This window comes from Mesoplodon mirus, assembly GCF_964341445.2.
Source record: "Mesoplodon mirus genome assembly, chromosome: 10".
In the NCBI taxonomy this organism is placed as follows: Eukaryota; Metazoa; Chordata; class Mammalia; order Artiodactyla; family Ziphiidae; genus Mesoplodon; species Mesoplodon mirus.
In genome coordinates, this window is record NC_138986.1 from 90,933,856 (window position 1) to 90,947,293 (window position 13,438).

Sequence of the window (13,438 nt, forward strand, 5' to 3'; positions counted from 1 at the left end):
TTTCACCATTGAGGACGATGTTGGCTGTGGGTTTGTCATATATGGCCTTTATTATGTTGAGGAAAGTTCCCTCTATGCCTACTTTCTGCAGGGTTTTTATCATAAATGGGTGTTGAATTTTGTCGAAAGCTTTCTCTGCATCTATTGAGATGATCATATGGTTTTTCTCCTTCACCTTGTTAATATGGTGTATCACATTGATTGATTTGCGTATATTGAAGAATCCTTGCATTCCTGGAATAAACCCCACTTGATCATGGTGTATGATCCTTTTAATGTGCTGTTGGATTCTGTTTGCTAGTATTTTGTTGAGGATTTTTGCATCTATGTTCATCAGTGATATTGGCCTGTAGTTTTCTTTCTTTGTGACATCCTTGTCTGGTTTTGGTATCAAGGTGATGGTGGCCTCGTAGAATGAGTTTGGGAGTGTTCCTTCCTCTGATATTGTTTGGAAGAGTTTGAGAAGGATGGGTATTAACTCTTCTCTAAATGTTTGATAGAATTCGCCTGTGAAGCCATCTGGTCCTGGGCTTTTGTTTGTTGGAAGATTTTTAATCACAGTTTCAATTTCAGTGCTTGTGATTGGTCTATTCATATTTTCTATTTCTTCCTGATTCAGTCTTGGCAGGTTGTGCATTTCTAAGAATTTGTCCGTTTCTTCCAGGTTGTCCATTTTATTGGCATAGAGTTGCTTGTAGTAATCTCTCATGATCTTTTGTATTTCTGCAGTGTCAGTTGTTACTTCTCCTTTTTCATTTCTAATTCTATTGATTTGAGTCTTCTCCCTTCTTTTCTTGATGAGTCTGGCTAATGGTTTGTCAATTTTGTTTATCTTCTCAAAGAACCAGCTTTTAGTTTTATTGATCTTTGCTATCGTTTCCTTCATTTCTTTTTCATTCATTTCTGATCTGATCTTTATGATTTCTTTCCTTCTGCTAACTTTGGGGTTTTTTTGTTCTTCTTTCTCTAATTGCTTTAGGTGCAGGGTCAGGTTGTTTACTCGAGATGTTTCCTGTTTCTTAAGGTGGGATTGTATTGCTATAAACTTCCCCCTTAGAACTGCTTTTGCTGCGTCCCATAGGTTTTGGGTCGTCATGTCTCCATTGTCATTTGTTTCTAGGTATTTTTAAATTTCCTCTTTGATTTCTTCAGTGATCACTTCGTTATTGAGTAGTGTATTGTTTAGCCTCCATGTGTTTGTATTTTTTACAGATCTTTTCCTGTAATTAATGTCTAGTCTCATAGCATTGTGGTCGGAAAAGATACTTGATACAATTTCAATTTTCTTAAATTTACCAAGGCTTGATTTGTGACCCAAGATATGATCTATCCTGGAGAATGTTCCATGAGCACTTGAGAAAAATGTGTATTCTGTTGTTTTTGGATGGAATGTCCTATAAATATCAACTAAGTCCATCTTGTTTAATGTATCATTTAAAGCTTGTGTTTCCTTATTTATTTTCATTTTGGATGATCTGTCCATTGGTGAAAGTGGGGTGTTAAAGTCTCCTACTATGATTGTGTTGCTGTCGATTTCCCCTTTTATGTCTGTTAGTATTTGCCTTATGTATTGAGGTGCTCCTATGTTGGGTGCATAAATATTTACAATTGTTATATCTTCTTCTTGGATCGATCCCTTTACCGTTATGTAGTGTCCTTCTTTGTCTCTTCTAATAGTCTTTATTTTAAAGTCTATTTTGTCTGATATAAGAATTGCTACTCCAGCTTTCTTTTGATTTCCATTTGCATGGAATATCTTTTTCCATCCCCTTACTTTCAATCTGTATGTGTCTCTAGATCTGAAGTGGGTCTCTTGTAGACAGCATATATATGGGTCTTGTTTTTGTATCTATTCAGCTACTCTGTGTCTTTTGGTGGGAGCATTTAGTCCATTTACATTTAAGGTAATTATTGATATGTATGTTCCTATTCCCATTTCCTTAATTGCTTTGGGTTCGTTATTGTAGGTATATTCCTTCTGCTGTGTTTCTTGCCTAGAGAAGTTCCTTTAGCATTTGTTGTAAAGCTGGTTTGGTGGTGCTGAACTCTCTCAGCTTTTGCTTAACTGTAAAGGTTTTAATTTCTCCATCAAATCTGAATGAGATCCTTGCTGGGTAGAGCAATCTTGGTTGCAGGTTTCTCTCCTTCATCACTTTAATTATGTCCTGCCACTCCCTCTGGCTTGTAGAGTTTCTGCTGAGAGATCAGCTGTTAACCTGATGGGGATTCCCTTGTGTGTTATTTGTTGTTTTTCCCTTGCTGCTTTTAATATGATTTCTTTGTGTTTAATTTTTGACAGTTTGATTATTATGTGTCTTGGCGTATTTCTCCTTGGATTTATTCTGTATGGGACTCTCTGTGCCTCCTGGACTTGATTAACTATTTCCTTTCCCATATTAGGGAAGTTTTCAACTATAATCTCTTCAAATATTTTCTCAGTCCATTTCTTTTTCTCTTCTTCTTCTGGAACCCCTATAATTCGAATGTTGGTGCGTTTAATGTTGTCCCAGAGGTCTCTGAGACTGTCCTCTGTTCTTTTCATTCTTTTTTCTTTATTTTGCTCTGCATCAGTTATTTCCACTATTTCATCTTCCACCTCACTTATCCGGTCTTCTGCCTCAGTTATTCTGCTATTGGTCCCATCTAGAGTATTTTTCATCTCATTAATTGTGTTTTTAATCGATGCTTGATTCATCTTTAGTTCTTCTAGGTCCTTGTTAACTGTTTCTTGCATTTTGTCTATTCTATTTCCAAGATTTTGGATCTTGGAAATAGAATCTTGGATCAGCTTTACTATCATTATTCTGAATTCTTTTTCAGGTAGACTGCCTATTACCTCTTCATTTGTTAGGTCTGGTAGGTTTTTATCTTGCTCCTTCACCTGCTGTGTGTTTTTCTGTCTTCTCATTTTGCTTATGTTACTGTGTTTGGGGTCTCCTTTTTGCAGGCTGCAGATTCGTAGTTCCCGTTGTTTTTGGTGTCTGTCCCCCGTGGCTAAGGTTGTTTCAGTAGGTTGTGTAGGCTTCCTGGTGGGGGGGACTAATGCCTGTGTTCTGGTGGTTGAGGCTCGATCTTGTCTTTCTGGTGGACAGGTCCTCGTCTGGTGGTGTGTTTTGGGGTGCCTGTGGCCTTATTATGTTTTTAGGTAGCCTCTCTGCTAATGGGTGGGGTTGTGTTCCTGCCTTGCTAGTTGCTTGGCATAGGGTGACCAGCACTGTAGCTTGCTGGTCGTTGACTGAAGCTGGGTGCCGGTGTTGAGATGGAGATCTCTGGGAGATTTTCGCTGCTTGATATTATGTGGAGCTGGGAGGTCTCTTGTGGACCCGTGTCCTGAAGTTGGCTCTCCCACTTCAGAGGCACAGCACTGACTCCTGGCTGCAGCACCAAGAGCCTTTCATCCACCCGGCTCAGAATAACAGGGAGAAAAAGTAGAAAGAAAGAATTAGTAGAAGAAAGAAAGAGAGAGGGAAAGAAAGGAAGAAGGGAAGAAAGGAAGGACGGAAGAAAGAAAGGAGGGATGGAGGTCGGAAGGATGGAAAGAAAGAAAGAAAGACAGGAGGGAGGGAGGGAGGAAGGAAAGAAAAAGAAAGTGGAAAGAAGAAGGGTGGGAGGGAGGGAGGGAGGAAAGAAAAAGAAAGAAGGAAAGGAGGAGCGGAGGGAAGGAGGGAGGAAGGGAAGGTAGGAAAAAAAGAAAGAGCAGGTAAAGTAAAATAGAATAAAGTATGAAATATAGTAGCGTTATTAAAATTAAAAAGTAATTATTGAAAAAAAAAACGGACAGATAGAACCCTGGGACATATGGTGGAAGCAAAGCTATACAGAGAGAATCTTACACAGAAGATTACACATACACATTCACAAAAAGAGAGCAGGGGGAAAAATAAAAAATCTTGCTCTCCAAGTCCACCTCCTCAATTTGGGATAATTCGTTGTAAAAAGAGGAAAAGGGCGAGAAGTCTGAAATCTTGCTCTCTAAGTCCACCTCCTTAATTTGGGATAATTCGTTGTAAAAAGAGGAAAAGGGGGGGGAAGTCTCAAATCTTGTCCTCGAAGTCCACTTCCTCAATTTGGGATGATTAGCTGTCCATTTATGCACTCCACAGACGCAGGGCACATCAAATGGGCCGTGGAGCTTTAATCCGCTGCCTCCGAGGCTGCACAGAGAGATTTCCCTGTCTCTTCTCTGCTCTCACGGCTCCCGGGTCTCAGCCTTGGACCTGGCCCGGCCTCTGCACGTAGGTCCCCGGAGGGCGTCCGTTCTTCGCTCAGACAGGACGGGTTTAAAGGAGCCGCTGATTCGGGGGCTCTGGCTCACTCAGGCAGAGGGGAGGGAGGGGCGCGCAGTGTGGGGCGGGCCTGCGGCGGCAGAGGCAGGCGTGACGTTGCAGCAGCCCGAGGCGCTCCGTGCGCTTTCCCGGGAAAGCCGTCCCCGGGTCCCGGAACCCCGGCAGTGGCGGGGTGCACAGGTCCCCCGGAAGGCGGGGCGGACAGTGACCCGCGCTCGCACACAGGCCCCGCGGCGGCGGCGGCAGCAGCAGCCCCAGCGTCCCACGCCCGTCTCCGAGGTCCGCGCCTTACCCGCGGCTCGCGCCTGTCTCCGGCGCCTCCCCAAGCAGCCCTCTTAATGCCCTCTCCTCGCGCACCAGGAAACAAAAGGGAAAAAAGTCTCTTGCCTCTTCGGCAGCTCTAGACCCTTTCCGCGGACTCCCTCCGGGCTAGCCGTGGTGCACTAACCCCTTCAGGCTCTCTTCGTGCCGCCAGCCCAAGTCCTCTCCCTGCGCTCAGACTGAAACCCGATACCCGAGCCTCAGCTCCCAGCCCCGCCCGCCCCGGCGGCCAAGCAGACAAGCCTCTCGGGCTGGTGTGTGCCTGAGGGCACCGGTCCTCTGTGCCGGAATCTCTCTGCTTTGCCCTCCACACCCCTGTTGCTGTGCTCTCCTCCGCGGCTCCGAAGCTTTCCCCCTCCGTCACCCGCAGTCTCCGCCCGCGAAGGGGCTTGTAGTGTGTGGAAACCTTTCCTCCTTCACGGCTCCCTCCCACTGGTGCAGGTCCCGTCCCTATCCTATTGTCTCTGTTTATTCTTTTTTTCTTTTGCCCTACCCAGGTATGTGGGGAGTTTCTTGCCTTTTGGGGGGTCTGAGGGCTTCTGTCAGCGTTCAGTAGGTGTTCTGTAGGAGTTGTTCCACGTGTAGATGAATTTCTGATGTATCTGTGGGGAGGAGGGCGATCTCCGCGTCTTACTCTTCCGCCATCTTCCTCCCTGAGCCTTGGTGAATCTTCTGATGGGGGAAAAGGGTTGTTACTGTTGGTGTTTTCTTGCTCAGTAATTTGGAGGACTGTATAAAGTGTATTTTATGTAATTTTTCCCCCCTTTTCACCAAGGTTGTCAGCTTTTGTTTTAAGATGTTTCCTTGAAGCTGATCCTTACATAGATATTGATGAGAATGTGTTACACAGAGCATATACTTGGCTCAAAGGACATCAAAAATCCAATGGTGAATTTTGGGAGCCAGGAAGAGTGATCCACAGCGAGCTTCAAGGTGGCAATAAAAGTCCAGTAACCCTTACGGCTTATATTGTGACTTCTCTCCTGGGATATAAAAAGTATCAGGTATTTAATCTTTAATAAATAATGGGTGGAAAATCACAAGAAAGGTAGGTCTTGATGGGTCAAATACATGTCTGGAAACTTAAAGGATTTTGCAATATTCCATCACATTTGAAGTCTCGAATTTGAGTAGTCTTTTGCTTTGCATTTGTGACCACATTCCAAAAGCTGAGAATATATAGTTTCCTCTCAATTTAGAGCTTCAACACCTGAGGTCATATAAGAGAGGTATCTTTCTCAGGCTGTATTGTATGCCCTCATCTTAGTTCGTGATAGACAATGGGAGAAACATTAGCAAAAGCTCCACTTCTTATTTTTTTATTCCCTCTACGGAATGGTGCCTATTTGCTTGTAGGACCTGAAAAGCAATGTTATTTTTAAAATACATGGCAGATCATTAAATGTCAGTGATCAGGGGTGATTTCCATTGCCTAGGACAAAGTCAGGTGCTTAATAGACACTGAAATTGTTTTTGAATGAATGTTTGAAAATACTTTTTATTTAAATATGTTGGTGACAGGTTATTTTGAATAGTAAAATATACATTTTTTCTTTCCAGCCTAATAGTGATGTGCAGGAGTCTATCAACTTTTTGGAGTCTGAATTCGATAGAGGAATTTCAGACAATTACACCCTGGCTCTTGTAACTTATGCGCTGTCATCTGTGAGAAGCCCTAAAGCCAAGGACGCTTTGAATATGCTGACTTGGAGAGCAGAACAAGACGGTAATGTGTGCAACCCGTTCTGCATTATGAAATGTGTAAATGATGTGAGAAAGTTCTGTATACCAGGTGCGAAGTTGATTACATTTATATCTTCTGAATAGGATGAAAATGAGATGCAAGTAAGATCAGAAAGGGTTGACATGGCCATCCTGCTGCTACTCTCCCCAAGAGTTTTCTAGAGAACTTGGGGCCTTGGGTTTTTCCTTCTTTTAGACATGTTCTGCCATGTGTCAGTTACCCTTTGAATCATCTGATGACATTTCTGGCTTGGTGGCCTTGAGTGCTCATTAAGGCCTTGGTCTTTGGAGAGACTTGGGCTCAAATTCTGGTTCTGTTACTTACCTTTAGGAGCTTTAGTTTCCCTGTCTGTAAAATGAGAGTAACACCTGCTTTAGGGTTGCTGTGAGGATTAAATGAGATAATGTGCAGGGCTTACCACGTGGCAGGTGTTCGAAAATGTGAATTAAAACGCTAACAGAAATGCAAATGTCAAAAAATGCTGTTAGTGAGCTGTATGACTTTTTAATCATACAGCTGCTTAGGGGCTACAACAGGACAAAAAGTACAGGTGTTATTACTTTCCAAATGGCCTCTGTGTGGCAGAGGGGCTGGGTGGGCAGAAAGAGTTTTAGGTCATGTCAGTTTATTTAAAGCTCTGTTAATTCAAGAAGGGGTAATCATGGAAGGTGCTTAGAGACTTCTGAGACTGTAAAACATAGTGTGTTATTATTAGCAGTAAGTTAGAGTACATCCTTCTTACCTGTTGCAGTGCTGGGGACTAGAAGGTGACTGCATCGAGGCTGAAGTAGTCCTTGACATTTCTGCTTCTCTGCTTGGCTAGGTGGTAGTTATTTCACATTCCACTGAGGTGTAGTCATCATCTAAATAGTAATATTTGAGGACTTCCCTGGTGGCGCAGTGGTTGAGAGTCTGCCTGCCGATGCAGGGGACACGGGTTCGTGCCCCGGTCCGGGAAGATCCCACGTGCTGCAGAGCGGCTGGGCCCGTGAGCCATGGCCGCTGAGCCTGCACATCCAGAGCCTGCCTGTGCTCCGCAACGGGAGAGGCCACAGCAGTGAGAGGCCCGCATACCGCAAAAAAAAAAAAAAAAAAAAAAAAAAAGTATATTTGAGAGAATGGGGAGGGGGTACCACGTAGCATGTTCATCTGGGGGCTAGCAGGAATATCTCTAGGAAGGTTGTTAGGCTGGCCAGGGTCCCTCATTTTTTCTTGGAGTCTTGGATTTTGAACTTATAACACCAACTTTCAGATAATGAAAAAAGGAGTCTTTCCCATTAGGGCTGGTTAAGGGCAGATTCCCAGAACAGGGTTCTTTCCCATGTGTCCTAATATATTTTGGGATGGTCTGGAAGAGTATGGTTTAAAAAAATAATAATTTATAGCTTTTTGGTCTTGAGCCAAACATGTGGAATTTCTCTTGGGAAAATATTTTTATCAAAATGTCCTCAAATATAAGTAAAAGGACAAAGATGAAATTTTATAAGTTTTAATAGTTTAAGAAGTGACATGTAAGTACGTGTGTGTGTGTGTGTGAATATACATATATTTGCTTGGTATCAATATACACATGTATAGAAATATGTATACTTTTATGCTACTCAAGGAGAACTTGGACCAGTGTAGGAATGTTTAATGGTATCAAGTGTAATTTTTCTGTATTCAGCCAGACCATTACTACTTTTCTCCCGCAGGAGGCATGCAATTCTGGGTGTCATCAGTGTCCAGACTTTCTGAATCCTGGCAACCAAGCTCCCTGGATATTGAAGTTGCAGCCTATGCACTGCTCTCACACTTCCTGCAGCATCAGATTTCTGAGGGAATCCCGATTATGAGGTGGCTAAGCAGGCAGAGAAATAGCTTGGGAGGTTTTGCATCTACCCAGGTGAGTGATGATCACTTTAAATTTCTTTATAAAAATAATTATATATATATATATGTAAAGCTATTTATAAAATTAAATCTCTCTCTATATATATATGTGGTTGCTTTATTTTATGACTTCATAAAATTACATGACAGTTAAAAAGTTTAGTAACTTAAATCAAAGGTTTAAGTTACTAATTTTAATTTTTTCTCATCTTTGATATAAACATCGTATCTGATACCCATATGGGATAAATTAGTTCCCTGTCTCACTAGCCATTTGTTATCTCTGGTACCCGGTACAATAGGAGCTCAGTTCTAGTCAGCGGATGTTTTCTGAGTCTTCCCTAGACTCCAGGTCAAGCAGATTCAAAGGTGAATCGAGGAGAGATCCACTCCCAAGGAAGGTGGATGAGTGTGCAGTGGTATCCTAAACATGACTGAAATTTACTCTTTGGCGGCTTTAATATAGCCTTATGTGCACACATCTTTTTCTTTTCCCAACAGGACACCATTGTGGCCTTGAAGGCCCTGTCTGAGTTTGCAGCCGTAATGAACACAGAGGAGACAAATATCCAAGTGACCATGGTGGGGTCCAGTTCACCGAGTCCTGTGAAGTTTGTGATTAGCACACAGAACCGCTTTCTCCTCCAGACGGCTGAGGTGTGGACAAGGGCGTGCCTCTCCGAATGTCTGTGTAGATGATTCCTTCTGCTGGAGTACTGCTCTATTTCCTTTCTGTTGACTTCAGCAAAGATTTGTTCCCAGAGCTCTGTGCTGGCAGGAAGGAGTACCCTCCTTTAGTTGAATTTGCCGAGCTGGGGAAGGGAGGAGGGGTTGAGAACTTTGGACAGATTTGGAAAAGGAGAAAACATGGGCCCTGTCTTACGGGGAGAGGAATGAATACCCGTTGAGCTCCTATTCTTCGCAGGCCCTGTGCCAGATTTCTTTACATGTGCTATTGCATTTACTTCTCAGACCAAGTACCTTTATCCCCACTGTACATATTATAAAACTGAGGCTAAGAGCGTTTAGCTAACTCTCCCAAGATCATGGTGCTAGTAACAGTAGAGCTAGGATTTGAACCCATGATTTTGAAGACCATGTTCCTTTAGGCTGCACCACATGTCCTCTTAGGTGAATTGATAGAACCAGTAGTAGAACTCTTTCTTTAAAATGGAATAAAGGGCTATGCTAGACCGTAACTGTTTTCCCTTGGTTAACCTTGTAGGAAGTTGGGGGTAATGGGTGAAAGCGGTAACTTTAAGGCTAGAACCTGAGGGAGAGGGGTGATGGCAAAGGAAAAAGGAGTAGTGTTGGTCCCAGTCAGTGATGGGGTGCCATTGTGTTCTCAGGAAGGCCAGCGACTTAGATGCTGAGGGAGACTTGAGGAGGGAGGGATGACTTCCATTTCTTGTCTTTCATGCTTCAGCCCCTACAGAAGGGCAGACCTGTCCACAGCACTAATGTGCACTTCCTCTGCCTTCACCCCCCTTATCTGGTTGACCCATAACTTTTGACATGTGAGGCGTGTAAAGTTCTTAGCACTTTAGAGCGCACACAGCTTACACTCCCAGTGAGGAATAACGGTGATCTCTTGTGCTGGTTGGAAGGACCTAGATATGGACAATTAGCCTTATTCACCTTTTTCCACCTTTATTCAGCTTGCTGTGGTACAGCCAACTGTAGTTAATATTTCTGCAAGCGGTTTTGGATTTGCTATTTGTCAGGTATGTGATAATGTTTATTTTTGTTTTGTTAAATAGGACTTGCTCTACTAATTCTTTGGTTTGGGGCACTGCTAAATCTTTAACTTAGATGATATAAAATTCTTAATGATTTATTTCTGTGACTTAGGCAAAATAAATCACTATCTTTAACAAAAAGTGTTGGAGATGTTACTAGCTAGTGAGTAGACAGCAACTATATAGTTTGATAATCTATAGTTTGATAATATTTCTTGAGTATTATATGCTTTTTGAAGTAAGGATTAAAATCCTCCAATATGATTCATGTGAATTGTTGGGAACTCCCACCTTTTTTTGGTAAAAATACAGCTTAGAAATTGTAATGCTGGGTAGAGTTTCTACTGTGACTTGATAACCATATAGCATTTTACTTACCATTTCTTAATATTCATTTAACAATATAAAGGTCAACATGGTATTATAAGTAATTGACTTGAAGATAGGAAATGTGTCCCTTTGCTGTAAAATTGTATATTATAGTAAATAAAACAATTAGAGCATGATATGTTCAGTGCTCTAGGAAGAAAAGCTAAAGAAATCTACCCTTTATGGTGTAACTGGGATACAGTAAAATGGAAGTAGTATGTAAAATACTGAATGGAAGTTATTATGCTTAATAATACATGAAAATCATGGGGACCTAAAACCATGTTATTGGGATGCAATATGTGATAGTACTAAAAAAGATTATGTGCTTGGTTAGAAAAAACAAACCAAACAAACCCTGAAAGATTTACTGAGAAAGTTTAAAAAAAGGCTATTATAGAGAAAAAGTACTTTTTCAAAAACCAGTACAGCTATTCTAGTTGAGAGAACAGATGTACTTTCTAAGGCACAATGTGAAGGGCACATGGTCAGGTATAATTTGGAAATTTAGAAATAATGTGAAGATTATTTTGTACGATACTCAAAACACAGTAAATGTTTTTTAAAATCAAGGAAAAATCACAGTTAAAAAGAACAGTATTCAATGAAAACAGTATTCAATTAGAAAGAGAAAAGAGTGAATAATTTGTATTTTTTTTTAATAAAGTCTTTGTTGAATTTGTTACAATATTGCTTCTATTTTATGTTTTGGTTTTTTAACCATGAGGCATGTGGGATCTTAACTCGCCAACCAGGGATCAAACCCGCACCCCCTGCATTGGAAGGCAAAGCCTTAACTACTGGACCGCCAGGGAAGTCCCTTTGTATTGGTCTTTACTAACAAAGACCATGTGAAAATTCTCACTCTCAAGCTGTCTTTTCATGTGAAGAGTAAATCTAAAAGTAAATACATAAGATATTTTAGATACGATTAAAAAATTTTATGTACTTAAACCACCAAATTGGTTGGAACTCATTCTTGATAAACCAAATGTAGATAAATTACTGAAGTCAGATGATTTTTATTTGAGATTTGAAGGACACAGAAGTAAATATGGTACCTAGTGGTCAGAATGTTCACCTGTCTTATGTTGCATCAACATGCAGAAAATGAAACGTAGGGACCAATAGGTACTTCTTGTAATGGAGGAAAAATTGCAAAAAAGCTGGTCACCCAGAAATAGGTATTGACATTTCCTTTAGTTGATATTTTTGTAAGTGCTCTGGAAAAAGGAGGGCAAGGAAAACTCTCAGGTTTGCAGTAAATGATAAAAAGCAAAGCTGTTGGAAATAAACTGCAAGATTTCTTGATGTTCTCTGAGTGAGCAGTTGAGCTCTATTGTGGACCAAATATAAATGCTAACACTTAGTTATAGATGAATATTAATTATGACCCAGGGGACAAATCTAGTAGTCGTGTTTGTTCTGTGATGAGATTGGTCTCTAAAGGGAAATGCGTGCCATGGGAAAGGGAGTAATGAAAATCATGGAGACTATCTCTCCAATTGATGGAACCATTCTTCAACTGCTTCAAGAACACTCTACACTTTTAATTGTAGTTTAAGAAAAAGTTGGAGAATGTCCAGACTGAGATATTCCAGAATGATCAAGGGGAGGAAGGATTATATGATGTAGGTGTGGCAGAATAAAAAGTTGGAACTCTTAGGTTTGAAAGATGATTTGAAAGATGAAGGCTTAGAGAGAGGATTTTTTTTTTTAAGTATGTAAATCCACAGTGGATACTACACGTTTAGGTCGGAGGGGCATGTGCGTGTGTGTGTGTGTGTGTGTGTGTGTGTGATTTAAGTATTAGCAAAAGAAAATACAATATTACACAATAATAGTAAGGTTTATGAACCTTAGTATCAAAAAAAGCGGAAGAGGTGAAGAATTTAAATAGATCCCGATTCAGCTTGACATGAGGCAGGCCTAGGAAATTTAGAGGACATTCCCAAGCTTCTGATCTTAGGGTCCCTTTGAGGAAAACACTGGTTCTCACGCCTCCTCAGGGTCCCCGCAGCGCCATTCACGTTGGTGGTGGGCACAGAGTATATGCTGAAAAAGACCCAGTTGACTGGAAATCCATCATTTATTTCATCCTCTTTGAAAAACATTGTGTGATCGAAAAAGAAGCCTTAGCAGTTGAATAGGTTTTTGTCCCACCAAGGCTCTTGGGTGAAAACCTTTTGATTTATCTTACTGATAGTTCCAGTTTGTGAAAAATAACTCCAGTTGGGCAGCAGAGCTTAGAAATTAGTGGAGGCTTTCAGGAAACTTGGCAATAGTTTAACTTTTTCCCTCAAGGGAGTGTTTTACATTATTTGAAAAAAAAATACACATGAATATTGTCCACGATGGTCTTTCATACTTGGAATATTACCTAACAATTTTCTCAATTTTAAACATCATTGTTTATAAACTTTTATAATTATTTTTGTTAATGATACTTCGTTAGCTAGTAAAACTAATTTTTTTTTTAGGTTGAAGATTACCAATCTAGTTGGGTTTATCCCAAAGAGAATCATTACCTAATATTTAGGATACATAATGAAGGCAATTTATTGCTAGTAACTTATTATTTATGCTTATTTGTTATTTATTACAGCTTAATGTTATTTATAATGTGAAAGATTCCAGATCTTCCATAATCCGAAGATCTATCCAAGATCAAGAAGCCTTTGATTTAGACATTGCTGTAAAAGAGGATAAAGATGATATCAATCACTTGAATTTGAATGTGTGCACAAGGTTGGTATCTAAGTCCCTCCTTTTTCTCCTTCTCCTTAAAATAATAGATTTGAAGATTTAATTAAATATCTATGGTTGTTTATATATTTAATTATATTCAATATATCTCTGTATAGTTATTGAACTATATCAATATAAGGAGGAGTTAAACAAAGATTTCAGTTATGCATTACACTTCAGATTACAAACTAGAAATACTGCTAATTGTATTTGAGCATTTCTCAACATGCCCAAATTATTTACAAGTTTTCCTTGTATTTATAACAAGTTTGAATATAAAAGTTTAATAAAACTCAGGTTTAATTTATAAAAACTTTAACGAATCATGTTTAATACTCCAAAATTGATTATTTCTTTTT

At 40.4% G+C, this 13,438-nt stretch overlaps 1 protein-coding gene across 1 annotated transcript in view; it reads left to right on the forward strand.

Moving 5' to 3' along the window:
• The window catches only part of CD109 (CD109 molecule), a 128,155-nt gene that overhangs the window by 102,097 nt on the left and 12,620 nt on the right, over nucleotides 1-13,438 (forward strand). The window contains exons 25-30 of the mRNA XM_082633497.1: nucleotides 5,383-5,611; nucleotides 6,168-6,333; nucleotides 8,046-8,236; nucleotides 8,725-8,880; nucleotides 9,882-9,947; nucleotides 12,937-13,079. Coding sequence (XP_082489623.1) covers nucleotides 5,383-5,611; nucleotides 6,168-6,333; nucleotides 8,046-8,236; nucleotides 8,725-8,880; nucleotides 9,882-9,947; nucleotides 12,937-13,079 — 951 coding nt within the window. The remainder of the gene's footprint in view (nucleotides 1-5,382; nucleotides 5,612-6,167; nucleotides 6,334-8,045; nucleotides 8,237-8,724; nucleotides 8,881-9,881; nucleotides 9,948-12,936; nucleotides 13,080-13,438) is intronic.